At 49.4% G+C, this 27,885-nt stretch overlaps 12 protein-coding genes and 1 non-coding gene across 13 annotated transcripts; 5 read left to right on the forward strand and 8 right to left on the reverse strand.

Annotated features, from left to right (window-relative positions):
* Window positions 1-32: 32 nt before the first annotated feature.
* Window positions 33-1,645, reverse strand: CLUP02_04246 (uncharacterized protein; the record flags this gene model as incomplete). The annotated part of the gene is made up of 4 exons (XM_049283262.1): window positions 33-97; window positions 165-447; window positions 538-1,492; window positions 1,548-1,645. 4 exons carry the CDS (start codon window positions 1,643-1,645, stop codon window positions 33-35), a joined length of 1,401 nt encoding a protein of 466 aa, XP_049140405.1.
* Window positions 1,646-2,172: 527 nt separating this feature from the next.
* Window positions 2,173-3,021, forward strand: CLUP02_04247 (uncharacterized protein; the record flags this gene model as incomplete). Its single annotated transcript, XM_049283263.1, has 1 exon — window positions 2,173-3,021. One exon carries the CDS (start codon window positions 2,173-2,175, stop codon window positions 3,019-3,021), a length of 849 nt encoding a protein of 282 aa, XP_049140406.1.
* A 193-nt stretch (window positions 3,022-3,214) lies between these two features.
* On the reverse strand, window positions 3,215-3,436 carry CLUP02_04248 (uncharacterized protein; the record flags this gene model as incomplete). Its single annotated transcript, XM_049283264.1, has 1 exon — window positions 3,215-3,436. The coding sequence occupies one exon, from the start codon at window positions 3,434-3,436 to the stop codon at window positions 3,215-3,217; it is 222 nt and encodes a 73-aa protein (XP_049140407.1).
* A 293-nt stretch (window positions 3,437-3,729) lies between these two features.
* Window positions 3,730-5,396, reverse strand: CLUP02_04249 (uncharacterized protein; the record flags this gene model as incomplete). Its single annotated transcript, XM_049283265.1, has 3 exons — window positions 3,730-4,388; window positions 4,442-4,658; window positions 5,373-5,396. The coding sequence occupies 3 exons, from the start codon at window positions 5,394-5,396 to the stop codon at window positions 3,730-3,732; spliced, it is 900 nt and encodes a 299-aa protein (XP_049140408.1).
* Window positions 5,397-6,110: 714 nt separating this feature from the next.
* On the forward strand, window positions 6,111-7,266 carry CLUP02_04250 (uncharacterized protein; the record flags this gene model as incomplete). Its single annotated transcript, XM_049283266.1, has 3 exons — window positions 6,111-6,140; window positions 6,200-6,383; window positions 6,497-7,266. 3 exons carry the CDS (start codon window positions 6,111-6,113, stop codon window positions 7,264-7,266), a joined length of 984 nt encoding a protein of 327 aa, XP_049140409.1.
* Window positions 7,267-7,836: 570 nt separating this feature from the next.
* CLUP02_04251 (UMTA methyltransferase) lies at window positions 7,837-9,462 on the reverse strand (the record flags this gene model as incomplete). The annotated part of the gene is made up of 8 exons (XM_049283267.1): window positions 7,837-7,894; window positions 7,961-8,380; window positions 8,475-8,612; window positions 8,674-8,749; window positions 8,816-8,968; window positions 9,023-9,108; window positions 9,167-9,198; window positions 9,268-9,462. The coding sequence occupies 8 exons, from the start codon at window positions 9,460-9,462 to the stop codon at window positions 7,837-7,839; spliced, it is 1,158 nt and encodes a 385-aa protein (XP_049140410.1).
* A 681-nt stretch (window positions 9,463-10,143) lies between these two features.
* On the reverse strand, window positions 10,144-10,225 carry CLUP02_tRNA059. The gene has a single exon. It is a non-coding gene; the product is annotated as a tRNA-Ser (tRNA).
* A 2,848-nt stretch (window positions 10,226-13,073) lies between these two features.
* On the forward strand, window positions 13,074-14,483 carry CLUP02_04252 (uncharacterized protein; the record flags this gene model as incomplete). Its single annotated transcript, XM_049283268.1, has 5 exons — window positions 13,074-13,229; window positions 13,434-13,493; window positions 13,562-13,935; window positions 13,988-14,070; window positions 14,125-14,483. 5 exons carry the CDS (start codon window positions 13,074-13,076, stop codon window positions 14,481-14,483), a joined length of 1,032 nt encoding a protein of 343 aa, XP_049140411.1.
* A 1,212-nt stretch (window positions 14,484-15,695) lies between these two features.
* On the forward strand, window positions 15,696-17,439 carry CLUP02_04253 (FAD binding domain-containing protein; the record flags this gene model as incomplete). The annotated part of the gene is made up of 4 exons (XM_049283269.1): window positions 15,696-15,905; window positions 15,985-17,069; window positions 17,133-17,258; window positions 17,352-17,439. The coding sequence occupies 4 exons, from the start codon at window positions 15,696-15,698 to the stop codon at window positions 17,437-17,439; spliced, it is 1,509 nt and encodes a 502-aa protein (XP_049140412.1).
* Window positions 17,440-17,804: 365 nt separating this feature from the next.
* CLUP02_04254 (uncharacterized protein) lies at window positions 17,805-18,284 on the reverse strand (the record flags this gene model as incomplete). Its single annotated transcript, XM_049283270.1, has 1 exon — window positions 17,805-18,284. The coding sequence occupies one exon, from the start codon at window positions 18,282-18,284 to the stop codon at window positions 17,805-17,807; it is 480 nt and encodes a 159-aa protein (XP_049140413.1).
* A 1,697-nt stretch (window positions 18,285-19,981) lies between these two features.
* Window positions 19,982-21,522, reverse strand: CLUP02_04255 (UMTA; the record flags this gene model as incomplete). Its single annotated transcript, XM_049283271.1, has 6 exons — window positions 19,982-20,057; window positions 20,137-20,778; window positions 20,852-20,892; window positions 20,951-21,017; window positions 21,270-21,316; window positions 21,403-21,522. The coding sequence occupies 6 exons, from the start codon at window positions 21,520-21,522 to the stop codon at window positions 19,982-19,984; spliced, it is 993 nt and encodes a 330-aa protein (XP_049140414.1).
* Window positions 21,523-22,620: 1,098 nt separating this feature from the next.
* Window positions 22,621-23,437, reverse strand: CLUP02_04256 (UMTA; the record flags this gene model as incomplete). Its single annotated transcript, XM_049283272.1, has 3 exons — window positions 22,621-22,672; window positions 23,111-23,342; window positions 23,425-23,437. The coding sequence occupies 3 exons, from the start codon at window positions 23,435-23,437 to the stop codon at window positions 22,621-22,623; spliced, it is 297 nt and encodes a 98-aa protein (XP_049140415.1).
* A 2,398-nt stretch (window positions 23,438-25,835) lies between these two features.
* On the forward strand, window positions 25,836-27,487 carry CLUP02_04257 (uncharacterized protein; the record flags this gene model as incomplete). The annotated part of the gene is made up of 6 exons (XM_049283273.1): window positions 25,836-25,893; window positions 25,997-26,303; window positions 26,438-26,457; window positions 26,587-26,867; window positions 26,926-26,966; window positions 27,016-27,487. The coding sequence occupies 6 exons, from the start codon at window positions 25,836-25,838 to the stop codon at window positions 27,485-27,487; spliced, it is 1,179 nt and encodes a 392-aa protein (XP_049140416.1).
* Between the last annotated feature and the right edge of the window lie 398 nt (window positions 27,488-27,885).

Consider the following 27,885-nt stretch of genomic DNA (forward strand, 5'->3'; position numbering starts at 1 on the left):
GGGGTGAAAGTTGGAGTGAGCTAAATTTGAGTTTACGAGGCCACGTCCACGTCCTTGTACACAGGAAGGGCTTCGCGGAGTTGAGATGCGATTTGAACTGAGAAAGTTAGTCACATTTTCATGTAACAATAAAGTAGAGAAGATAGCAAGAGCTTGAAACCTACGTGCAATTTTCCATCTTCTTGAAATTCGTCCCGAAAGCATCTGAATCACCTCTCGTAACAGAGTCTTGGCGTCACGATCGTAATGCTTTCCTAGTAGAATTGCTGCTAAGCCGACCTTCTTGTATAGGATGACTGCAGTAAGAGGCATCCTATCGAGTTTGAGAATGTCCGCAGTCTTCTCCATACGCATCAGATCATGAGCAATAGTAAGGGCCATTTCAAGAGCTGCGATGGACGATTCCTTGACAAATAAAGGAAGTTTTTGACCATTACACGCCAGCCTCTTTTCGTGAAGTTCTATCAGTGCCCTTCTCTCTATTAGCTGCGGCTCCTTGACTTTCTAAAGAATTACTTGCAAGAGATATAAAGTGACCACTTTGTACTGGTGCTCAAGCCGCTTCCAGCTTATGGTCAGGGTTTCTCGGATTTTCCTTTGTATCAGCATGTCGAGCTTCCACGATTCGTGATTAAGTAGTGTCTCAAGCTCGACGGACGGATCTCTGGTGCGCTGCATGACACTCTGCAGCGCATAGAGCGCCTGGATTTCGCTGGCGAAGACCCCGTATGTCTGAACATCGTCTGCGGAAAATACAAGCGGCTGAAACGGGCCACTGATATCAAGGTCTTGAATCCATGCGTCATCCTCACTGGGAAGCATCGCGCCGAGTCGAGCATCGCGAACAAGTGGTGCTCGTTCAGAGTTCCCAGTAGAATAAGTGTCAAGCCTATCGAGAAAGAATATAGCCCACCATACACGCATCTTCTCCTCATTGAACACCGTAGCAGGATTCAAAGATTGGTATAGGCCGGTTACATGGCCAAGACTGGCACATATCGCCAACGTGGCATACGCATCAGACACGAAGCCTCGACCCTGCTCGTATATGGCGAGTAGCAGGCCTGACTGGATGGTTTGCAAGTGACCCCTCGAATATTTCTGTAACAGTATGAATGCCAATTTGCAATTGTCATACAGCGACGGTAAGAGAGGTTCATTGTATGGCGCCAAAGCAGAGGATATCACCGGGGTGATCAGCAAAATGTGTAAGATAAGACTAGCGAGCTCGGCAGATGGCGTGCTCTGTAATGACGCTGCTTGTCTTCTCAAGCCGAGTGGGTGAATGATTGGAATCCATTCGTGGATCGAACTCAAGTATCCATCAACTACCATCTCTATTCCAAGGTCGAGGACTTCTAGCGTGGCGAACAAGTGTGTTGTTAGCAAGTCGTCATGATCTTGGCGTGTTGCTAACTTTGGTCCTAGAAGAGAAGAAGAAATCAGATGTGCTTCCTTGTAGTAAGAGCCGTAGTGACATATGCTATTGTGACTATGTGGTATCAGTGGTTTGAACGCCTTGTAAGACAGACATGCTTGATACTTACTCTATGCACCGGCTACAAGCCGGTAGTAGCCGATCGCAACCCTTCTTCTTTGTCGAGCACAAATGACAGGCGTTCGAGGATAAATTACTTGTCGACATACTCGCTTTAGTACAGGATCGAGTCATCTCGACAAGCAACAGATTGGTATGAGTTCGAGAGAAGTTTCGGAGGAGCATGCAGAGCACTCCATAGCACGGGTTGTTCCGGGAGAGTCAGCTTGCTGACAAACTATTTCTAGTACTATTCTAAGCTATTCCGCCGCTAGTCCGCCGCTGACCCGCCACTTGCAGGGCTAAGACCGTGCCAACCCGCCGGAGTAGTGTCGGACAAGTGGTGTGCCAGGACCTAGCAATGCTACGATGCTCTTAAGGGGTTACAACATTGATCTCAATACCAATTGACTGTCAGAACCACCTCTCGTGATGAATGCTAGGAGTCGCTGCTATCTGAAAACTGGTCACAATGATTCATGCCGATGGGGTTTCTAAAGACTCTGGAGCCGGTGTCATAAATAGCCCAACTTCTTCTCACTCTTACCGACGTATTTCAGGCTGCACATCAACTTCATTAACTACATTGTCTGATATATTATTGCAATCTTGTAGCAGATCTCCATTCTACTATAATGACACTTCCACAGAAGATTCGCGGCCCTTCCCTTTTCATCAGCCATGGAGCTGGCCCCCTCCCCCTTATCCACCCAGGCTTGGAGGATTTCCGGCAGCAAGTCGCCAAATTGGGTAGTAGGCTCAATGGAGTCAAAGGAATTATCCTACTTTCAGCGCATTGGGAAACCGATGAGCCCGAGATCACGGCTCTTGCAGACCCTGGTCTCTACTTCGACTACGGAACTGTGGCCGCAGCCCAAGCCCTTGTTCCACCTGAGGCCTACGAGACCAGGTACCCCATCCTTGGAAACACAACATTAGCCGCGGAAATCAACCAACGCCTCCTGGATTGCGGCTTCAGACCGGTTCTCGACTATAAGAGAGGCTTGGATCACGGTGTCTTTGTCCCGCTCAAGATCATGCGGCCCAAGGCAGACATACCTGTTGTCCAGGTATCTGTTCTCACTGGAAAGGACGAGGAGGAGGCCACAGACAAGAACCTGCGTCTAGGTCGCGCCTTGGAGTACTTCAGAGACTTCGGATACGCCATAATGGGGAGCGGCGGGTCGTACCACGACTTCATGACCATGAAAGACGTTCTCCAAGGTTCTGGCAAAATTCCCTCGGGGACTGAGGAGTTTGAAAGCTACCTCGAATCTACGGCGGCAATTTCTGATTCAAACACTCGCGAGGAGGCTCTTAGGCGCTGGCGGGACACCCCGTCAAGCTATGTGGCTCACGTGAAAGCCGAGGCTGAGCATTTTTGGCCGTTTCTTGTTGCAGCTGGCAGTGGCGGGGACGTTTCTGGGCAGCGAATCCTCAAACTTCTTTCCCAAGGCTTACCAATGAGCTTCTACGAGTGGTGAGCAGTGACGATTGGTTAAGGGGAAGGGGGGGGGGGGGGGGGTTTCACCGGGTGGCAAATTAGGTCTGGGTGTTGGACGACTAAGGCTGTGACGGCCGGATGCTATATGGATTGATACGTAGCCAAATAGTTTGCTTCGACATGGACTACGTACAATAAGAAAGTTATTGGAATATTCCCGCACTATGGAGCTGCTACCCAAAAGGAAGATTGCAGGGCCGTCTGTGGATGTTAGGGAACCCCAACAGTTGGTCTCGTGGTCCATCCACCGCATGGCTGGCCCAGAGCCTAAACCAGACGTGCATGCTCCTCCCCGGAGCAAACGCATTCACCCCTGCTAAGAGCCTGAAAGGCCACAAGCTATAGTGTCGGGCCCACAAAGGCTTTCTCACGGCACTCCCATGATAGGTGTGCATAATGAAAAGAATGGGTTGGCATGTTAGTAAAGGAGAGCGTCGGCAGGGGGCTTTGGCAAGAGAGGCCAAGGCACATTACGGCTAACTTGGCATATTCGCATCTTTAGGTTCAATTTAACGTCACTCCATCTAGTGGTATCATTAAACATAAATAACTGTTGCACTAAACGGATGTCTTAGGTGTTGGTGGGTCTCTGTCCATGTGCCATGCGCCGTCGCTTTAAACCGCAAACCCCCAGAACAAAAGAATTAAACAATACCCGCGCAGTCCTTGCCCTCGATTAAGAATCCCATCAACCAATCTCGACAGGCTTTGAACTGATGTAAAAGCCGTTTGACCTAGCCGGCGACTGAGGCGCCTCTACCACCGCTGGTGCTAATCTTGCCGAGTCACGATTGTATGCAGGAGGCTGTATTAACGCCATCTCCTGTAAATTATCAAGAGTCTTCTGATGTCGCTTGAGATATCTGCACCATGTAACGGCGCAGACCACGCAAGTGATACCGATGACGCCAACGCCGACTCCGATACCAGCCTGCGCTCCGACGGGTAGACCACCACCGCCACCACCACCACCAGAAGACTCAGCGCTCTGGCTGGCAGTGGAAGTCGGTGTGCCAGCAGACGCGGTCTGTCCATCGCTGACAGTCGTTTGTTGGATCGAGGTTTCTGCTGAAGATGCAAATGAAAGGGCTTGAGTGCTTGTTGGGAGCTCGGAGGTTGAAATGAAAACTGCAGTTGTGGATGTTAACAACGGTAGGGTTACTTTGGGAATCTCGGGCTCGTCGGTGATGTTGAAGCATGCCGAGGACATTTGTTGGAAGTCGAAGTTTCCCTGATGAGACGAATCGCCTTCGAATAGCCATAGAAAGAAGACATTCGACGAACCCAAGTCAAACTTGTTCGTCGCGACTGTCCATGTAAGCTCTTTGACGGGCCCTGAGCCATCCTCTAAAGTCCCTGTTAGCGAGACCAGCAAGACTCATTCCCTCTATTTGACTTACGGATGGAAAACAAGATGTCTCCGACGCTTGCGGAGTCGCCAACTAGAGATTGTTGCCAAAGTGCTATTGTGTAGTTTTTGAACTTTGTGTTGTAGGCGATTTTCTTTGTTTCTCCGATCCTCCACGTTTCTCTCTTCTGAACGGGGCTGAAGAACTGTGCATAGAGGCAAGGAAATAAGAAAAATGACAGTATGACTGCAAAGAACATCTTGGAAGACTGTTTGTTGTTGCGGAATGGTCAAGTCGAAGTGGCGTTGACTCGACCACGAGCGTGATATCGCTTCCTTAATATCGGACTTAGATCGAAGGCTGGCTGTTGACAGCGAATGCTGCGCCCGACCTGGCGCTGTGGTTCGGAGGCCCACTGGCGTGTTCCAAACCCTTGTCAAGATTCCAACACTTATCTGCTGGACTCTTAACTTCCAACAGCCTGCCTGCTACTCTGTCCCTACTTCACTGTCAAAATCTTGAAGTGATCTGGGTCACTTTCTCAAGGGCCTGCTTCAGGCTGGCTCGGCTGGGTACGGTAGCCCGCCAGTCACTGATTGCTCTCCATTTTTGCCGCCTAGGCTGCATGCATGGACCCCTTGTATGTTGTTCTACGCCGTGAAGTCTTGACCTGCGTTGGTGTAGTGTAGATCATCAGGAAGACTTGACACATGACTACTTGAAAACCTCCATATCAAGAGACTCTAGGAACGCGGTCTATAGATTACGAAGACCGAAGTCCTAGGAAAAGGCTTTTGCACCCTCAATCAGCAAGACCACGGTGATATTCCGTATTATCCCCTCGACAGTGATGTTTGCTCTCGGCCGAGACAGGGTCTACCCCTGACCCTGCGATGTGGCTTTTTTGGCCAGTCGTGCCAGTCAAGGGCGTCGAGAAAAGGGCCAATCATAGCGTGTGAATTATTGCCGCCCAATTTCTTACCGCCCGCCTTCTTGCCGCCGTCATTGAGGGCTCAGCGCGGACTTGCGGAACAAAACACGAACCAACCGCCTCGTATGACCAAGGTGCTGTGATGCGTGGTGCATTTGAAGTCCCAACCAACGCCAAGCCCTTTCTGAAAAGCAAATCAGCTTCAAGCGTTCTCCGGACTGCTCCCCTTTCTCCCATCCCAAGATCTGCTACTTTGGGTCCGGATGTGCGATGAACGCCTGGAACAAAGTTGTCTGCGTGCAGGGCTGAGAACATAGCCCGTAAAATTGAAGGAAGATCTTCTGCCCTCTCTGAATCTTATCAGTCAGTAAGCAACCAGGTGCATGCTGGTCTTTCCTTTGGGGGTTGGCTGAAAATTGCATTGTGCCCCCTCCCGCCCATCCCGCCGCCTGCCGATGTTTTTAATTAGACAACCCACCATGCAGTCGAATACGGTTTGGCTTGCCAGCTGATTGTCCTCTTTCTTTCATAAGACTTGTCCCCCGTCAGTCTCACTCCGCTTGTTGGCTGTTTTCAAGACTCTCCTTTGCAAATTTCTGGCGTTCTCCTCCTTTCCTAATGCACAAAACGAGTAGGATGGCTTTTCTACCTATCAGGCCAACCTCCAAGAGGGATCTGTGCATCATCGCAGCAGTCTTTGTCACTGTTGTGTTATTCCTGCATAACCCATTTCCAGACCATATCCCACGGCCGGGTGGCACAGCTTCAAAAGTCTCGTCAACTGGTTTGATGAGCGCGATCCAAAACAGCACATTAGGCGTGAGTCCTCTCCCAGCGCTGGTTGGGAGTAACACAATCTCACGATGCTGTGCCTGTAGTTTGAAAAGATTTTCGTCGTCGGCCTTCCAAGCCGGACAGATCGCAGAGATGGCATGATTCTGCAAGCTGCGCTGAGTGAGATTGAAGTCAATTTTGTGGATGGTGTGCCTGGCAACACCGTAGTCGACAAGGCGATACCAAAAACGAGCGAGCACGATCGCTTGCATGATGGCGCCATAGGCTGTTGGCGTGGCCACATGACTGCGCTCGAGGAGTGAGTCGAGTCCTTGCTGACCATACAATACTCAGTCCACTGACCTTATTCCTAAGAATCGTCCGTCATAACCTATCTTCAGCTCTTATTCTCGAAGACGATGTCGACTGGGACATCAGAATCAGAAAGCAGTTGCACGACTTTGCTCTCTCAGCTCAAACCCTGACTCAGCCCCTTCCCGATGGACCTGCAACTTATGCGGACCCAACATACCCGAGGCCGGTCGAGAACTCGCCAGAGGTGGTTCCGGATATTCCTTTTGATTATCTTCCAGCTACTGTGGCACCAAAAACATCACCGTACGGAGACGACTGGGACCTGCTCTGGATCGGCCACTGCGGAATGCACTTCCCATTCCGAGACAATAAGAGTATACCTAAAGCTCGCATCATCCGCTCCAATGACGTAACTGTCGCTCCCAAGAAGAACCTATGGACGTTCAACATCCCATTCACTTTGAAAGAGACGTATCCGGAGCATACGCGGGCATATCACCATGCTCAAGAGGGCGTTTGCACACTAGGATATGCGATTAGCCAAAGGGGAGCGAGGAAGCTCCTGCATGAGGTGGCTTTGAAGGATGTCAGCGATGCGTACGATATTCTCTTGAGGTTCTTTTGCGAGGGCGCCAAGGGCCGAAAACCACACAACTGCTTGACGACACAGCCGGCGCTATTCCACCATCACCGACCGGCCGGCCCCAACAGTGCGATGAGCGACATTGGGAACCACGGTGATGGCTTTAGAGAGGTCAGCATGACCGACATGGTGAGATGGAGTGTGCGATTGAATGCTGATGCGCTTCTCGAAGGGAGGACGGATTTTGTTGACCAATATCCTGACGATAAATGAACTAAACTTAGATAGACCAAGGCTACACACTTGTCACTTTTCTTTTTTTTATATTTTATAGCAATCTTAGATATCTTACGTTCTATTCTTTTCAAAGTCAATTACATTTCCAGTACCGACTTATTCGCAACAGTTCTGCGGGAAACGTCTCAACTCAAGTTGGCAGTCTCACTGTTTCAGAGTAGCAGAGCTTTCCATTCATTTGTGAACTCGAAGGTAGTTAGTCTGTTGAGATAGGCGCTGTCATCTAAGTCCATGATTGGCTATTTACTATAAGTGGTGTAGACAAGATTTCCTTCGGGACGTGATAAATGACACCGTGATATCATCATCAGTAGAGAATTTGTGATGAAGCCATTTGAAGAAAGCATGCTAGCCAGATACATTTACGGACGGAAGCGATGAGGCCATGCCACACAATCTCAAGCTCCAAATCTTGGCAAGAAGAAAGTTCATAAGCTACGCGATAGTTTTACCTAACACCTAGATGCGTGTCAAATGGCATCCTCAAACATCTGTCGTCGGTCCGCTGTTCGTGCCCTAACCTGAAATGCGAGAAGCATGATCTGCCTAAGGCGTTGTAGACGAAGGCGCCTCGTTGAGAGGCTTCTGTCCGTAAACAACATGGCTTTTAACCCGTCAGTCACAGCTCGAACTTTAGTCCTTGGATGCTCCAGCCAGAATAATTACTCACAGGTCATAGATGCCGTGGTATGCGCCTTCCTTCATTTCCTTCCGAACTTGCGCGGTCTCAACCAGCACCTCTTCCTTGGTTCGGCCGAGGACGCCACAAAAGATTCTCAAAGTAAATCCCTCGAGACCTTCGAGCATTTGAGCCAAGTTGAGCATACCCAAGTCCTTATAATGTGGCTCCTTAGGCCAGGGGCCGAGGGGTGCTTTGAAACGCTGGTGGAAAATGTTTTCAAAGCCAGTGTCCTTCACCCAGCCTTCCAGTCTCGGACCAGGCGAGGGTTCCCGCCCGATGCTCCTCATGGTCTTCAAGAAAGTCTGGTTCCAGGGCCAAGTGGCATGCTTTTCAGTGTAAGTGCCATCGTCTGAGTAAATCTCCGGATCCATCTCGTGGAACTCGGCCCAACCTCCCGGGTTCAAGTGACTTTCGATCTTTGTTAGTTCAGTCCGCATGTGACGATTGCAAGGAAGAGACCCTTTCCCTCAAGTGACTGGATCTGCTTGAAGCATCGACTTACTCGTAGATGTTCTTGACCAACTTGGGCCAGTCCGCTATAGACGCAGCCATAAATCGGCAAAATATAAAGTCGTACTTTGTTTGATGAACCCACGGGCTTTCGACGTCGTCAATTTCGAATCTGACATTGACAGGAACCCTGAGACAGTCTCAGCGATAAAGTGGTCATAGTCAGCTCGGACAGTTAGTCATGGGCTTACCAAGACGGCTGGATAGCGCTGAGATCCACTCCAATAACCTCAGCATTCTCAAAGATATCGCCAATTTCAACAGCCCCTGCAAAAAAGTTTGTCAGTTTTGCGAAAGAGCGCCGAGAGACAAGAAATAGAACCCGAGCCTTACAGATACCAGTACCAGTGCCGACATCAAGAATTTGTTGAATCTTTTCTTTCTCGAGCGGAGCAAGGAATAGCCTGTTCTTGATTGCTTTGACCATCATGGCATGTGTCATGTCAAGTCTTTCCATTTCTACCTCATCGTTCGGCATTATATATGCTACATTGGTTAGCTCATATATGGTTCCCAAATATTAAAATTTGGCAAACATACAGCCGGGTCTGAAAGCATGATATCGTCGGCCATACTCCATAGGATAATCAATGACACTTGAAGATAGAGACGCAGTGTAATTAGAGCTGTGCGCGCGGAGAGAGTTAGTCATGCTATCTCTGAAGTGATCGTGTTCGAACCTACATCCGCTCATCAATAGTTGATGCGTTGTCAGTCTAAAATATTGTTAGCAGAAGTCTACTTCGGAGACCGGAAGCTTGTGGTGACAGCTATGATCGACTTACAGTTTCTCCTTCATCTGCCTCAACTATCACATCGTTGGCAACTTGTTGCGTATAAACTGGCGAACTGGTGGGCGGACTGGCTTGGCTTTCCGCTGGAGGCGATATTGCTTGTGCAGGTGGCGTCGTTGCGGCTGGTGCAGCTGTTGCTGCTGGCGCCCCCGGGGCTCGACTCTGGTTGTCCGTCTCCTCAGCCATTGTAGGCGCAGACGCTACGATTTTGTGAGATTTTGAAGACCGAGCTCACAAGGCGACCGATTTGCAGTCGACGAGAATTAGACGACACGGATGGATAGAGTTCCCCTTAGGTGTTTCGGGGGGCCGGGCGATTGTCCAGCCTTTTTGTAGTTACCCCTCCATTGTTCGTCGTCCTCTCTTTTGGTTTAGCGAACTTGGCATGTTTGCTGCAGACATCTCTGTTCCTTCTCGTTGGTGCTGTGCCTCCGAGATGCATTAAAATGGAGAAATTCTGCAGCTTGAGATCTTCAGATTGGTCGCAATTCAAGCTCGCAGAAAGCTGTTTCGTGTCCTGTCAGGGTCCGCATCATTGTTGATAGGCGATCAGGCCAATTAGGTATAAGCGCTTAGTTTTCGCCGGATATCCGGCCAAATGTGAACACCTCACCGGAGTAGCTATGCAGCAAGTGCATGGGGAATCAACTGTTCATATGGCTTTTCAAAATTGCGCTTGGCCAAAAGATCCATCAGATCTTTTCAAATTTACGGGATCCGAATCGTTCTGACCAAGGCTGCAAGAAAGGCACACGAGTTAAAAGGAAGAAGCTATGCTTGAATAGACCTTCTTGTCAAGCCAGGAAGCCATGTAGGAGCAACACAGCGGCAGTTCGCACTTTCTGGAGCAAAAGCATCAAAGGAGTTCGACGTTGGCCTGATTCGAACAGACGCTGCCGAAGGAACAAGATTTCTAGCCTTGCGCATTAGACCACTGTGCCACAACGCCGTGATCCACTGAATGTGGAGTTGAGTTGTGTTCCTCAGATGCGGATCATGGTCGGTTCTCGGCTAGCAACAACAGCTTGATTATCATCCTGCACTGTGCGCCGAGGCCTTCACAAACATCGTAGGCGCATCGGTTGCCTGTAATTGCATCTGAACATCAAGGGGTTTGATGGTAAGCACCTAGGTGACTAAGTAGATTGTCCAAGACGAGATGTCCTTGAGGAGTTACCCATAATCTTCAGGCAACAAACTGGTTCCGTTCCAAGGAGCCGTTCCAACTTCCAAGCATCCTCGACCCACTTTCAGTGCCCCAAAGCCCCCACTAGAAAACATCTCGATGCCTTCTAGTATATACACAGAATGGCTGGTACAGAGGTAGCTAGCTCCAAAGAGTCCAACTTATTGGTCGTGAGTGCATTGAATGCCAAGGTATCGTCACGAATAGTCTTGGAACTTGCAAGCCGAAGAAATTTGCCCATCTTCATCCGTCGGATCACTATCACTTGCAGGAGCAGGCAAATTCATCTCTCAAAAATTGAGAGCCTTCTCGTGCTACTTGAAATGGCCATATGACAGTGGTTGATATCCATAAATTCCACGGGTTTCTACTTCAACATAAGCATGTAAGATCTCATGGCACTCGCGGCAAAAGTGACGCCAGCGCCACCAGGCCCCATGCTCGTCCAAATACATGCGAGGGAGCGAAATCAGGTGGCACTGTAGCAAGCCTTTCCTACCCTTGTATGATCAAGGTAGCAACCACCTGCGAAGTTATTGCGAATCTTGATTAACAAATCTGAATCCGGCTCCCGGTTTCTTAACTCGCAGTATATGCACCGAATCCTCATGGTCACGCGGAAATGGCTCATTGGGGACTTGCGCTGGGTGTTACTTTTCTCTGAGCTCGCCCGCAAATGAATGCTGTAAGCTGATGTTGCCCTAAACATCAATATGGCGCTAGATAAGACTGTGTACGGATAGTAAAGACGCAATGGGCATGTCAACGGTTATCCTTCGCTTCCGACTGATTGATGGACTACCTTATGTTGAAGTATCGTGTACGAATTGACTGGTTTTCTTCAGGCTGTCCAAGAACTTGGGCTGAATTTCTGGAATACTGTAAAGATACTAATCTCCAGGGGCACCACGTAAGTTGAACCTAAGTCGCAGAGGTAATTTGAGATTGTGCCCGGGTCAACTCGCCCCCGATCGGATGGGTTTTACTCACCGCTGCTGATGCAAGATCCAAGCCAGCATGCCAAATACCCATGCACTAATCTCCGAAGTGATGACTTGCACCGACCAAGTGAAAATACAGCAACAGCTGGATAGCTGAGCCAGTATCAGGAAGATAGAGAAGATCGCCCCTAGGAAGCCCTTCGTATCAGGGTTTGCTCCTCATTATCTCTGTTGGCAGCTATGCTTCCCTGACTTGATTCAGGCCTGTCATGAACGAAGCAGCTTTCCAAATTTTCAAAGAACGACAAATGTGGGAGGAGGGCAATACCACATGCCGGGATCGCGCTTATCGGCATCATACATCGGCGCGGTAATCGTTCAAAATTGAGAGAGCTACGGGAGTGACCACCTGAGCTCTGTTGCGATCCAAGCAAGGAGTGCTTGCAGTGTCAGTTCGTCTGGCTTCTTTCCACACATCATCTGTGCAATAACAACGCAAGCCAGCCGATAAAGTTTCATAAGTTCTTCCCTTACGACGCACCAATACATGGTCCCCCAAAAGCTTTCGAGTTATTCCGTGGGGGTAATGCAGGCTACAGCTGTGCAGGTATCAAGGTGCGTGCGCCATGCCAGGGGTAAAAAGGGGGATCATTACGAGATACATACTGCTTACCTCTGCTCACACAACGACGCTATTACCAGAGATGTTTTACCAAACGGTTTAAACCGCAAGAACCCGCGGATCGCGGAAAGAATTTTTTGGTACTGGTGCCTTCAATTATGTTAGTTGAAAATGCTTGCCTGTTTCTGTGACCAAACCATTATGAAAGTCCAACCCTATAGCCATGGTTCCGGAACCAATGTCATTTTGACTATCGATCATCCCAAGTTGCAAGAGTCTAAATCACTGAGACTCATCTCGTTCGGCGGCAAACGGAAAATCATAGGCAATTGTTCTGCTCGTAGCTCTGCCCGCTTCAGGAACCGGAACCCGAAAGGAGGGTAATTAGAGTTCACGGTATTTCAACCCCCGGTACCCCGGGGGTGAATCACGGTTTTCTGTCACTCGCCGTGCCTCTAAACAAGGGAACGAGTGGGGCTTCAAGAGTTCGCATTGCAACGTCACGGCCTTTGACCACGCTCACCGGGGTAATTGGGGACAAGGAACCTGACTCAGGTCGTCCGAAACACAGGGCATGATAACCAGTTCTTGCTGTGATCAAGGACGCGCTCCCGCCTGAGAGAACCTTGAGTTTTATCAGTGGCAGATAACTTCCTACCCCCTGCGGCACTGCCCTGAGTGCTTGAATACTATCCTGTTTTATCATGGTAGTGCTACTACCATTGCAACGCGGTAAGTGCCACATGCTACGCCAGCACTCGATGGAAAGGAAAAGGTTGTCTCTCGCGGGAAGGCGACTGTGACAATCTGCACTTTCTTCACTGCACCTCCGCTATCATCATGAACAGGATGACCCCTCAGATCTTTGTGATACATATCTCTCAGCATCTCCAGTGACAATCCCGCATTTGGACTGTCTGCTGTGCAGATTGAATACGCTCCTTGCTTGCAGCCTCGACTTTTCCCGACCATCTTGTGGCGGCGGCGATCGAAATTCGGCAGAAGTTTGTGTTTTTAACATCGCGCAAACAGTCTCAAGTCGCCCAACATGGTGACGATGAACCATGACTACACCAAAGGTCAGATGATCGGCCTGGCGATTGGGTTTATGATCATTCCTACAGTGTTCTATGGACTTCGCGTCTGGGCGAAGCTACTCGTCAAAAGATTTGCATGGGACGACTACCTAACCGGAGCAGCGCTCGTAAGTCTACAGATGGAGCTTGGAGCCATTGGTTAGGCAAATGATATCACATGCTGACCGGTGTCTCCTTTGGACAGCTGGTATCAATCACCTGCTGTACTCTGCAACTAGCTAGTATGTCTGAAATTTCCATGATCACTTAGCAAGAAGAAGGAACTGACGCGAAGGCAAGCTGCAATTCACGGTCATTTGGGACAACATCAGCCCACGTTCCCCGACGGCTCTCCAATTATGGATGATCCAGGGTTGATATTCTTCGAAGAGGTGAGTTTGTCTCTCCAGCTCGCCGGCGTCGCATCTGGCACATAGCTAACAAGCTTTTCGCACATCAGACAAAGTTTGCACTTAATATGATTTCAATCCCGGGCTTAGGGCTCGTCAAATCATCCATTCTCGTGTTGTATTACACCCTCTTCCCAAGCCAAAGGTTTCGCTACGTCGTCTTTGGGGTACTAGCCTTTGTGATCGGATGGACGGTCAGCTTCTTCTTCTCCCATCTCTTTACTTGTTTCCCCATCACGGTGTTCATCGAGCCCTACTATGGCAACTCGTGTGTTCAGACGGTACCGATGTTCCTTGCGCTTCTATTCACCGACGTCATTGCCGACTTTGTCATCCTCGTACTACCTGTCGCGATGGTTCTCAAAGTCCAGATGCCCCTCAAAAAGAAACTTGCAGTCATCGCAATGCTAGGACTTGGCGCTGCGTAAGTTTTCCAATGTCGTTGGGAAGGGAAAAGGTTGCTGACAAAAATGTAGCGTCTGTGCCGTGAGTGTCACGAGAGTGGTAGCTACTTTTGCTATCGCCGAAGAATATGTCAAGCATCCTAACGATGTCATCTGTAAGTCACACTTGGACTGATCAACTCCAGCTCCTTCTCTGACGATGACATAAGATTACACCGCCCCCGTTTTCTTCTGGACCAACATTGAACTGTCGCTGGCCATTGTTTGCGCTTGTCTCCCAACACTCCGGCCAATCTGGGTGCATTTCTTCCCCAAGCCCATTACGACAGGAAACGATTCTTACGAGTACGGATCATCACGACGTATTGGTGGAAAGAACAGTATGAGAACACCGAGAACGCCATATGAAGAGCTCGATGAATTAGAAATGATTCGAAACGACGACAAGACGCGCTCAGGCTCCCCAGAAGGACGAGAGATTCTGAGAGAGACGACGATTCATCAGACGATTGAGCCTTCGGACAGCTCGAGTACTGCCAACTTAAGGACCAATGGTGTTGGATTATGAGCAGGAGGACTAATTTGAGGAAGAGATATGTATGAGCGTTGATTTTGTGACAGTCGTTCATAGTTCTAATGAGATCGATTCTTGATTGTTTCCTTGATGATACCTCATTTGTACTTTTGCCGACTGCTATCGAAACTCCAGATCTGAGCTAGACTCTGGCACTTGTCTTTTCTTCTCTCAATTCTTGACCTAATCAATGGTATCCGAACCAACTTGCAAACGGCGATTTCCCTATCAAATGTCACACAACCACAAGTCTCAAATTTGATCGTCAGTTGCAGGACTTTGTTAATCAATAAGCCGCGTGGCTTCGAGAATCATACGTGACCCTAGCAAATTGCTAAGATTGCGCTTCGGAGAGCAGCGGCGCCGCCCTGCCGAGGACTTACGGACCTGACCAAAGCACAATTCTTGGTGTGCTTTAGATGTCCAAATAACCTCTCCATCCACAACCTCCACAGGACGGGTCAGCGGGGGCAAAGAGGGGATGATTTTCTCGCCAAGGGGGTTTTTCTCTTTCGACAATCGGTGCAGCGGACCCGTTTGATATCGTATGTCCCGCAAGACAAGGTCGTACCCAGCAACAAGCTCCACCTGCAATGCCAGGGTAACCGGACACGACCATGTCGCGGTTGGGATTCCGTAATCTTTTGCCAAGGATGGGAACGCCTGCGTCGTTTTTCTGCAATGGAATTCCAGCGCCCTTGTCGTATGATGGTAATATTCGCCCAGAAGTCCGCTCCTTAGTGGCCGCAAGCTCCGAGATGCGACGGTCACATTGGGGATGGATTGACTGATGGAGGGTCTGGAGGGGATTTGCCCCCCTCTCTCTCCTCTTCCCCCCTTTGATGGTGGCACGGTGTAGACTCTGACCAAGATGGAGAACCTCATGTCCGTTTGATCCCTACCAAGACTATGCGACCTGGCAGCGTCCAACACCAACGCAGCTGCATACCATGGTAACCGGGAGAATTCGTCGGCATATGCCTCTTCTATAACGATCCAGGATTTGACGCGTGGATCCAAGGGGGTCATGTGGCTGGGAGTCCCATTGCATCCTACATCATACATGTAGACGCAGACATGAACTCGCGCGCGTTCGCAGACCCTTAAAGAATCTTGTCCTGCTCTGCGGTTGTCCATGCACGAGCTTCTTGGCTATCACAGCTTCTCGCCGACGATCACCTGCCACTGCTACCCCCGGACGACACCATGCGGTCCCTAATTGTCGGTCTGCAGCTCATCTCAATGGTAGCATCTGCTGCCATTAGCATCAACGCCCGTTCCGTAGCCGAGGATTTGCAAAACCTTGTCTCGACTTCCTCCGTGGCCGTCGAAGTTCGAGAACGTTGGAGTGACTTCGATGTACCTCTGCCATCAGTCATTGTCAATGCGACATCCGAGAAGGATTTGAGTGCGGTGGTAGGTTCACCGATGTTCTCGGCCAAATAGGATCACTCACTACTGTGCACATTTATGCTAATGTTTATCTGCCATACAGGTCAAGTACTGTTCGACAAATAACATCGCTTTCCTCCCCCAGAATGGCGGCAATGGTTGGGCGACCAAACAATTCAATCTGGGCAGCAATGGTGTCTTGATCAATCTCGCCGGCTTCAACCAGGTTGATATCAGTACCGACAAGAAAACTGCTACGATTGGTGGAGGAGCGCTCATTGGCGACGTTGTTGCTGCTGCTGACGCTGCAGGTGTCTTGGTCCAAACAGGCAATTGCAATTGCGTCGGCGCTCTTGGGGCAGCCCTGGGCGGTGGATATGGCAACATCATGGGGGAACACGGCTTTGCCGTTGACAACATCTTGTCTATGCGCGTAATCACTGCCACCGGAGAGGCTCTGACAGTTTCGAGCTCATCTAACCCAGATATTTACTGGGCTCTGAGGGGCGCAGCACCCAACTTCGGCATCGTCACTTCCGCGACAGTGAATGCGTGGGCGACAGCAAGTCGTACATCTTGGATCATGTCTCTGACCTTTGACTCCTCCAAGATCGCCGATGTGGCTCAGACTATCCAAGATCTTCCGTTGCTTCCGGAACAAGTCGTCTACCTGGTGCTGACAAATTCCGGCGACTCTTCGAATTCGCCAATGGTTCTTGTCACTGGCTTCCTACGCCAGGGGACCGAAGAAGCTGGTCGCACCGCATTTGCGCCTCTGTACAACCTCGGACCCCTGACCAACTCCAGCGTGGTTACTCCTTACCAACAATGGAACGCGGCCAACGACAACTTCTGCGCCCGCGGAGGACGCAAACCGGCATACAGCACGACCATCAACAACATGAAGTCGGAAACATGGCCTGAGATCTGGACCCTATACACCGACTTCCAAAAACAGGCAGGCGCACAGAATTCAGCTGTGTTGATCGAGAGATACAACCTGACCACGGCAAAGTCAGTTCCTTCTGGGTCCGCAGCTATGCAAGATGAGCTCCGCCAAGAAGCGTTCGCACAGGCGATTGTCATCCCGTGGTATGAGGATGCTAGCCTCGATACTCAAGCTCTGGAATTTGGGGCCAAAGTCCGAGATATCTGGAGCTTCTCTTCGAGTGCCACCGTGAACCCGACGTAGGTTAAATATTCAATCAATATTTCTCTATTGTCGTTGCGGTTAACTAACGAATATTTCAGATACATTAACTTTGCTCACGGGGATGAGGAGCTGCAAGCTATCTACGGCTCAAGCTTGGATAGACTCAAGACCTTGAAGAAGAAGTTTGATCCTTCAGGGGCGTTTGGTCAGTGGTTCAAGATTGCGTAAGCATTACTCGGTGACTGTATTTTTGAAGTATTGGAACATGGAGAGAAACACCGGATCTACTCTATGGTGCACACTGGATGATCCACAAGAGATTCAGATGAGGTACGACAGGTATGGTCCCAGCCGTCTACTCGATTCCGCATTTTGACTATTGTCAATCCGTACCGATATGCGTAAGACACATGTACCGATTAAATATCACAGAGTAAAAGTGCCTTCATCATCTCCAACTACCTTTCATCTTGTCGTTTACTCTCTTTCGATGATGCAGAGGTACCTGACATGACCAAACTCGGTCATTCATCTCGAAACAGCTTCAAGTGTCATCTGAAAAGTGATTCATCTTGGGGAGAGTGTGTGTCTGAATTCTAATGATGTATGCGCTCTCATACCTTCATTAATATATTGCAAGAATCTATTCGAGGATGCCACAGGCCAAATTGAACCCTCGATTTATCAAAGTCCGTACCCATGCAATAATGTTAATGCGTCCTTCCAAAGTCATTCCAAAAAGGCCGTTTTTCATTGGACACCAATCCATATTAGGCGGAGCAGGCAAATGAGTACGAAACACCACTGAAGTGGTCGCTGCAACCTCCGTATGTAGACTCGCCATTCAGCGAGACGGGGACGCAAGTCTCCACCGTCTTGTTCGTCTTTGTGTCGACGACGGCGGTAACCTCGGGGTTGGCGTACAAGGGAATGTTGTCGTCCACACATGCCAGCTCCAAGTTGTAGTATGTGGTGTTTGTCACAGCGTCAGTGACGTTGAAAGGGTTGCGGCAGATGGGCTTGAAGACGTATGTGTTATAAGCGCGGATCGTGGTCCATGTCGCGGTGCCCTTGACGGCGCCGCGGGTGTCGCAGACCTCAGTGACCTCTTGCGTCGTTGTGGGAGTGAAGGGGGACCACGCGACGAAGAGATTCCCGTGAGGGTAGCTGAGGTAGCCCAAGTTGATGGGAGGGAGGGCAGCTGAAGCCGCGGCGACGAAAGAGGCGCCGAGAATGGTGGAAAGCTGCATTTTAAGAGATTTTGGTGGGAAGAATTAGGTATTACTAGTCGGATCAAACAGTTCAAATTCGATGGTAGCTGGTTCTGGCAAAAACGAGAGTGGCCTGGCTCATCGGACTCCGGGACGATCGGTCTATCGCACTGCTTTTAAATACTCAGGACAAGAGCCATGGCAACCCCAAGCAGCTGCAGGTCTAGAATCTCGTTCCTTGCAGTTTAGTGGTTCGTTTGGTTCGGCCCTCACTTACCGTCCGTGCCGTCATAGTTTCCGTGGACCTTTGATCAGCCTAGACAAGGGAGTTGCAGGAAACATTTCAGCTGTTGCGCGATCATACCCTGTCCTAGGCCCGATGAACGACCCGCGCTAGAACCAAAGTCCCAACCCATCAGTGTCGGTCAGGGTGAAATTTCTTTCGCCAGACTTCTGCCTACTAGAACATGGAGAACACCTCTTCCCGTGCAACTTGAGTCTTTGGTGACAGTTGACGGTATTGAAAAAGAATCAGAATGCAGAAATTGTATTCGAAAATTGTGCAGAAGAGATAGCTAATGGCGAATACAACGTGACATCATTGCTGTGCATTTGAACCCCTTAGATCGCACTAGAGTGCGGCACAGAGGCGGCAATTATCAGGCGGTACAGGGCTGCAGATTCAGCGGTGAAATACGAGCCGTTTTCTTGCCTAGACACGGAAGCTAACGGCACTTGGTGGGGACGTCATGCAATCCTTCTCGTGTTGTCGCCCCGATGGTTCCATAGAACGCATTAGAGACGATCATTGTCCCAAACTGGTAAAGAGGGTTGTTTATATGAGGAACAACTTGTTCCGCAAAAATCAATCATTGTTCTCTTTTATTGAGAGTTGGGACAAAGACAATCTTCTAGAATCCTCTTGCTGTGGGCATATTCTTCAATGAGTGAACAGTTACAGAGCACAGGGGTAGAATTCAGAGAAGTCAAGTTGTAAGAATTATTGCATGATCCCAAGAGGAAGCAATACATTGCGATGTTGTAGGAAAGGGTAACAGGCCGGTGGTTCTGCTCAATCGGAAAGACTTCATAACGAATATAAGTGATCCGACAGCAGGTAATCAAATATTGCCACTATCATGGCAGACAGACAGAAATTCCCATGATTCTTCACAGATACAAGAGTATCTCTGGTTGCATTAGACCCAGTCAAGCCGAGTGCCGCGGGACAACGATAATGGAGTAAGGAACTTGTCAAACCGGACTTCGCAACGGAGTGAACAGTGCTCCATCCGATCAGATCAAAGACCGTGGCGCTGTTCATTATACGTGAGCTTGTATCTTTACGTGCATGCAGCTTACCTCACGTACTGAGGCGCTTTACTGTGAGTTGTATCATGGATTTTTATATATAATTTAAATTTAGGGTTCCCTGGCTTCTCTTCTGTTTCTGGACTGGGAACATGATTATATATAGCCTCTGACTCTGACCACTGTCTTGCTTGGACCCTCTCGACTGAGATCATGACGATTACTTAATTGGCTACATGGCCAATGCTCCAACTAAGTACAACTTCCTTCCCTACCCTAACCGGGGCAATAGCTTGTCATCAAGGGCATAATGTTCCATCCTGCGACCGAGGCAGTATTATCATGCATTACGCATCCGATCCGACTTTATCGACCGTGTTGACATGTTGAAGATGCCAGTGCACCCCCCCCCCCCCCCCCCCAACTTAAGCTAGAGGTACAGTAGTGGATTGCTCCCCAGAAACTTCCTCCTCTGTAGGCTTGCGTCCATACACAACATACCTGACGAATAAGTGTTAGCAAGCGGCCTCTATGAAAGAACGCCAATGTTGTGCAAGCTGCAAGCCCAATCGCCACTCACAGTCTGTAGTATGGCTGGAGCTTGAGATCTCTCAAAGCCTTGCGCATTTCACTAATGAAAACAAGGATTTCTGCGTCTTCCCATCCCATGACGTTTTTCAACAGGAAGAGACCGAAACCCTCAAGCGACTGGTCAATGTATTCGAGATTGACAGCGCCGACCTCTTTGAGCTTGGGATCCGAAGCCCAGCCTCCAATTGGAAACGGCCAGCTCTTTTCCACAACATCGACGAACCCCGCATCTCTCATCGCGTTGGCAATACCGTGGTTACGTGTCTGGATCGCAGTTTTCCCAAGCTTGTTGGTTGCCTCGGTGAAGGTCTTCTCCCATCTTCTGAAAATATGATCCTCAGATATGGCGTCCCCAAGAGCTTGGGAATGGTCCTCATAGTCCATCTCGTTCACTTCAAGATACCCGCCAGGTACGAGATGCTCAAAGCATTGCGAATACAACTTTGGCCAGTCCGAAACCGAAGCTTCAAGGTGGCGAATGTGGATGAAGTTGAAAAAGTCGATAGGCCAAGTCCAAGACTCTTCGATGTCGTCGATCTGGAATTTGCAGTTTGGAGGAACCCAGCTTGGTTGGATGGGGGAGATGTCTACTCCAATTACGTCGGATGAGGGAAACTCGTCGGCGAAATCACTTTACCGGCCGTCTCATTAACCACGATCTTGCCTTCTTCGTAACAAATCGAAAGATTGACATGGAGACTCACATAGCCCAAATGCCTGTGCCGGTGCCAACATCGAGAACTTTCTGTTCACCCAGTTAGTAGCTGCCTTTTGAGCCACTGGCCAATAGTACTCATAGCTACCTGGGGATTTTCGCCAATGGGAGCCAAGAACAACTTGTCGTCGAAGAACACCATCTCCGTGTAGTGGCTTTCTCAAAAGTCAGTTGCATTCAGAATATTGAACATGGGAGATGTAGCTGGTAGAACAATGGATGTACATACGCCAATTCAAGACCCTCGTTCTGCCTTTCATCATTTGGACCCCAATAGTCGGTTTTTTGGGTGTATGTTCGGCCGAGAATACGGCGGTACTCTGTGATACTTTCGCTAATCGATGCAGTCGAGGAGAGAACGCTTCAAAGTGTTAAAATTCGGCTCGGAAAAACAAAACTTAACTTACCTCGCGGAATCGGTATCAGTCGAGTCATCATTCTCGATAGCAGGATCCTATGTTATCAGCCTTGACAAGATTCTTCACTCTCATCCGGTCCAGTTCCAACTATTTCCGAGGGGCTTAGTGTGCGAACACTCACAGCAGCAATGGGGGCCGGGGGAATCTCGCCAGCGTCTGCGACAGGCGATTCTGTCCCTGGCGAAGCAGGAGCAGCAGGAGTAGCAGGAGCAGCCGGGGCGGCGGCAGGACTTGAGATCATTTTACAATCCAGTGTTGAGATCAGAGCCTAGAGCTGTAATAGTGGGAAGAATATCCTGGAGAAAGGATTGGGGAGATATTGAGGCCAGAAGAAGTTGCCTTATTTCGTCAGCCCATAACTTTTGTTTCGGCTAACCCCTCTTTTTGTGACCGATGATTTCTTGTTGGTTCTGCTCAACACGCGTCTGTTTCTGCAAGCCAGAGCCAACTGTCGCCAAGGAGCGTAGCGAGAGCCCGCCTCCCCGGACGAATAGAAAGTATATTTCTCAGTCTGCAACGTAATTCCTATCCTCATTCTGGAAATAAAGCCGCTCGTTGGGTCATTCCCCGGAACAGATTCCACAAATACAGCCTGTGGCAGTTGGGCGTAAACACAAAGTCCGATGGGATTTTGTTTCAATTTGTCTACCCCTCTTTGGCCCACTGTGACTGGATTATGTATGGTATCCGTATGAACGAGCGAAGGAGGCAAGTAGCGAAGATTGCTCCCAGTGTGCTGTCATCTCAACCATCTCAAAATAGTTGAGGTGTTTAAGACGAGGCTACAGAATACCTTTGGAGAGTAGCGGATGCTAGATAAGGGAGAAAGAGATGTCCGTTTCAGTATGAACGAACGAAGGAGCATCCGGCTGCCTATGACAATCCGAGACCTCCTCTAAGAAAAAACCACGAAATGAGTGTGGGACCTTCATTAGCTGTGAAAGATTGAGTGACTAGACACTGAAGTCAAGGTGTGGTCTATCTACAATAGTCATTAGCTCGTTAGATGTTTAAGGCGTCTTATCCTGGCTGAAGAAGCTGTACATGTTCAAAATGATGTCCCTAGTGACTCCCTAAAAGCTTGTTCCAAGGTGCTTGTGTATGACTGAAGGGGTTTTCAAATAGCGTTTGGGAGCTCAGTAGTAAGTAGCCGAGACTTCGAATAAATTTATTCAGATGGCTGTACGTGCAAACATTCCACGGAGTGGAATTTAGAACAAGCCTCAACCCACGATTTTGCCGCTACTCGATGGAACATGAACGAGTGCAATTGCCCATATTTCGTCAGCTAATAGGTGAAACATTTTTCGCTGCTCAAAAATACGAAAACGCAAAGCGGTCACTCCTCGGCCTTTGTGACCTTCCCAGGCTTCTTCGCGTAGACAACGTGACTGATAGGCACCAAGTTAGCAGAACACCCCAGACGTAAGGCTAAATGCGAAGGCTCACGGGGATTACGTACAGCTTGATTTAAGATTGAAGCTTCAAGTCTCTGATGGCCTTCCGTATCTCGCTCATAAACACCACGATCTCAGCATACCCCCAACCCATTACCTCTTTGAGTAGAAAGGTACCAAAGCCTTCAAGCGATTGATCGAGGTACTGTAGATGGCACGCACCCACTTCCTTGAGAGTCGGATCCTTTGGCCAAGCACCAATAGGCGCAGCCCACTGCTGCTCAACGATGTCAACAAAACCTGCAGCTTCTAGACCTTTGGCGAAACATGATTGCAGCTTTGAGTTCCCGTCTTTCCCAATCGATCCGTGGCCTTCAGCATCACTTTGCCTCATCCCTCGTAGACGTGGTCTTCGTTCAGCTCAGGAAGAACTTGGAACAAAGTTCTACGTCTATCTCCTTGACCTCGACAAACCCGCCCGACTTGATGTGGGCAAACGCCTGGGCGTATAGCGCGGGCCATTCTGCCACGCTACCTTCGAGGTGACTTATGTGCACATAGTCAAAGTGGCTCATGGGCCAGGTCCACGGCTGTTCGATATCATCGATCTGGAACTTGCAATTTGGTGGGACCCAATCTGGCTGAATCGGCGAGATGTCAACTCCTATCACTTCGGTGGAGGGGTACATATCCGCAAAGTCTCTGGCACATCTCGTCAACCATGTGCTCAAGCAACGCATACATACTGCGCAGACTCATTTTGAAAGCACTGAGTAACGGAGTTGATATTTGGTTATTTGAAAACCTACGTACCTGGAGGGAATCACCTATAGGGGCAAGAAATAACTTATCATCTAGGAGGAGTGTCTCCCAGTAATGGCTATGGGAGCACACCATGTAAATTACATGGGAGCCCGAAGCAAATGAGTTTTACTCGGTGACTATAACGTACGCAAGATCAAGTCCCTCATTCTGTCTTTCGTCGTTTGGTCCCCAACAATCGGTTTTCTGAGTGTAAGTACGCCCGTGAATACGGCAATACTCGGTAATACTTTCACTCAAAGAAGCGGTGGAAGAGGCGTAGATACTTCACGGTGCCGACAGCACGTGGTCTCTACCAGCAGCCATCCTCAGTTGTTGTCTCAGCTCTCAATTTCGGCATCAGTTGTTTGCTCATTTTCAAGAATGGGGTCCTGGAAAACAGTCAGATCAAGGCTGTATGTAGCAGGCGACACCTTTCATGAGAGTAGACTCTCTAGACCCTCAACATACTACAGCAATAGCGCTTGTTGCAGGCTCAGGACTGCTCGTAATGAGAGGGCTCGCGGCTGTCATGTCGTCTGGAGACACAGCCATGGTGTTGTCTCCGCTTTCTGTGTTTTGCTAAAGCGATTTGGAGACTATTAAGCAAAGGTGAAGTAACCAGACTTGCAAATGACTGTGAAACTCTGTGCAAACGAGCGGTCACACGAGTTTTGTGGCAGAAAGTCCAATATAGCCACGACCCCTCACTTGATTATGTTGGTTTTTCTTCTCATTCCGGCCTGCATGTTGTTCTGTAGGCTGTATTGGAGCAGCCCAGTTCACTCGAAGACTCCTGTTGTCACCCACCCAGACGAATGAAACCAGCCAGGTTCCTCAACTGTCATTGTAGACTTTAGGCCCGTTCCGGAAGGTCCAAGAAACATGCATAGCGACAACAGACGCCCCCATAGGGAAACAAAGAACGAAGCGGTTGTACCTTGCCCACCCAGCCCGGAAGAAATGCATCACATCGGGTGCTAGTAAACAACAGGCAAAGAATGGAGGGGAACGTTGACCCGTGTGCGGATCGCGCCGAAGACCCATTCAGAACGAAGGGAGGGCTGGCCAATGAGAAGCTTTCGAATGTTATGGCTTCTTCACTCCGCATTTCGGAATACGGTCTGAAAATGCCCGACCATGAGAGGCGCCCAGAATATCATCGGTCTTGAACCACATTAACTGCAAAGTGGGCTTCGATCTTAGCGTTGGAAGGTTGATGACAGACGCAAAGACGCACGAACAAGTTGGCACCATTGAACCCCATATTTTCTATTGAAACAAGCCGTTTTGTGCAACCTCTGCCATCTCGTAAAGTTGCCGGTCTGGCCAAGATAGAACGGATGTTTTCAACACAGGCCGATGCTCGGAACGTGATCAGGCACTCCATCCAGACGCCTATCTTTCCTCAAAAGCTAAGAACAGTTATTTATCTACTGTAGATCTACACGTGGAGATGTCTCCAACTCTCCGCAGAATATGACGTTCTGAGGTCATCACAGCTGCTCAAGAGTCGATTTGAGTCATGAGGATCCTTATTCACCCAGTGACCTGATTCTGTCAGGAGTAATTTCTAGAGTCTATTCTCGAGAGACCAGACCATCAAACAAATAAGACAACGCGAAACAAACAATGAAGCTTGGCCGGATAATCCCCCAACAGCCGTTGAATCGCGGTCTCGGTCTCTTTCCCGCTGAGAAACGCAGTGGTGCCGGACGGACGATTTGGAACGAACTCTTTTTTAGGCCCCATTGCCTACCACTAATGACGACAATGCAAAACCCTGACTCGCATGTAGCACCGAAACTTCTGCACCCTCGTGCTGATCTCGATTGGAGTGACGCACGTTCCTGCGGACTAAAAGTCTATTTTGTGTGGGTGAGTGAGGGGTTCCATGACCTGAAAAGAGTTGAATCCAAATGTCTGTGTTTTCGGGCCGGTCATGTTAGAGGTGAGAAGGAAGAGCACAGAACGGAAGCACACCGCTCCCAGGGCTTAGGCGAAGCTATGATTGGAATCACTCGCGGCTACGGTATATGCCGCTATTAGTTGCATACTAGTAGCCGCGGCTGCGTAGGAATCGAGGACTAGCTCGAGGCCGGTCGCCCCGGCTTCTAGTCCGATCATCGCACCGTCAGACAGTCCGCGGCCTTTGCCTCCGCGCCATTACCAATTTAAAGACCGTGCCTTGTTCTCTATGGCAGTCTCCATGTGTGGCCCAGGGGCCCCTGGTATAACTGCCCGGAGATCATCGCTACCACCCTCGAACTCGCGACGGCGTGGCAAACCCCCAGAGTGGGAGCCGGCAACCGGCTGCCCGGCCAGAGGGAGCATCTCTGCTGCAGTGAGCTTTCAAATGCCGACTCCCTGCGCAAACAGGCGACTCTACGACGAATTCTGGTCTGGCGAACCGGGTCCAACGGATGGAGAAGTAAAGGGTCGGACAAGTTGACGCCTGCAGGGTCCAAAGGTCAAGAATTTTGGCCCCAGCGTCTGACGTTCCCGAGTCGGGGTTAGGACATGTTGGCTATCCCAAGCACTTGTGTTGCGCTGCCCTCCACCCAACCTTCAAAATAATCCTTCCCCCGTGGTATGTCGGCTCGACACCAACAAACGATGAACAGAATATAGCGAGCATGTTTTGGGGGTTCACGCTGGGAGTCGGCCTATGGAGCGGAGTCAAGGGTTATCGACAAAGTAGAGCCAGTTGGAACAGGACACACAGGGTCAACATCTACATATGGTTGATCTGGGCGGAATGGATCGCCAGTATAGTCATCGGCATCATATCCTGGTGCTATCTGACATCCATCATTGATCCAAGGTAGGCCTCTCTCCCTCTTCTGAGTAATCCCAGTATCTAAAACCGAGTAGCTTTGAATACTTCTTTTTCCTACGTAAGTATCGTAGAGCTTCAATTCGCATACCTTTTCACACACTAACGCCAATCGATTGAAGTCGTATTGTGGACGATCCAGGTAAATTTCCAGCAGGTTCTTAACCATGATTCATATTGGACATTAGCTGATCAGTGCTTCATCAGGTTCAATGTCTCATGCAAATCATCGTCAACCGAATCGCAATTTTGATGCCGATACCTGCACAAGCCACACGACTGAAATGGGGAGTCTTTGGCATCCTCTTGGCGGTCAACATCAGCGTCTTCTGTATCTGGATTCCAGCCCGTCTTCAGATCAACGAGACTTACATTCACATCAACGAGATCTGGGACAGGATAGAAAAGGGCATCTTTCTTCTCGTGGATGCTGGACTGAACCTTACCTTCATCTATCTGGTCAAGTCGCGGCTAATTGCTAGCGGCTTGACCAAGTACACGGCGCTATTCCGATTCAACCTGGCCATGACTGCAGTCTCAATGTCACTTGATGTAGGTTTGATCGCTTTCCGACTGCACTTGATCTGGTGGCTTATCATTCACACTCTAGGTCATCCTCATTGGACTCATGTCCCTGCCGAATACTTTGATGTATGTGATGCTGACTCTGGTGGGCTCGTGCCATCGCTAACTGTCACAGCTATGCCCAGTTCCACCCGCTAGCCTATTTACTCAAACTACATATCGAAATGGGCATGGCAGATCTGATTGCAAAGGTCGTCAAGGCCTCAAACCCCATGCGCCCACACGCCGAAACAAGGAGAGACAGCACCGAAGGAGCGCCAGATGCGAACAAGAACTCATTATCGAAGTCGAGGTCCAGAAGATTCTCGATGCCCTACGTAGCTGGGAGGTGGATGTTGAGCTCGGAGAATGTACAACCCAAAAGAAACACCGTAGGGCCAGAACTCGAGCTCGGTATGCAGGCCGACACATTCTCAGGGAGGGCGGCAGAGCCAGAGACTACGCCGCACCCTCGTTCGCTCTCTCGTCACATAACTGAACCGAATGGGATACCTGGGCTGGGTATGACGCCACAGTCAAGGACTAGTCGCCAGGATTCTAGTAGTACTGTGAGGGAGCAAGACCAGGATGTTGCGTGGTATGTTTAATTGAAGAGACCGGAATAATATGATACCCAGGGAGTCCAAGGAATCGAAAAGGCGGCAGTCACACGGATAAAAGCGTTTAGCGGAGTAGGAGTATTGTCACACAACTGTGAAAGCGATTTATCGTCATGAACAAAATTAATTTATGTAGAAAACTCAAGGCTTCTTAATGAGTACTCTTCACAACTTGGTACGTGGAATGTTTATGTATACTTCATTTTTCGTTCATGACCGGTCAAATGACTGGGACTTCTCCATCGCTGGCCCCTTAAACAGAAATTCAGAAGACGTGTGCCCCCTTGCTCCTAGCAGGAACCTCCATCATCTACATCATCTGGCTTTCTTTTACATACGCGAAAATTTACTTCAGTTGGTAGATAAAAAGTCGAATTATAGAAGAC

This window comes from Colletotrichum lupini, chromosome 2 (assembly GCF_023278565.1).
Source record: "Colletotrichum lupini chromosome 2, complete sequence".
Classification (NCBI taxonomy): Eukaryota; Fungi; Ascomycota; class Sordariomycetes; order Glomerellales; family Glomerellaceae; genus Colletotrichum; species Colletotrichum lupini.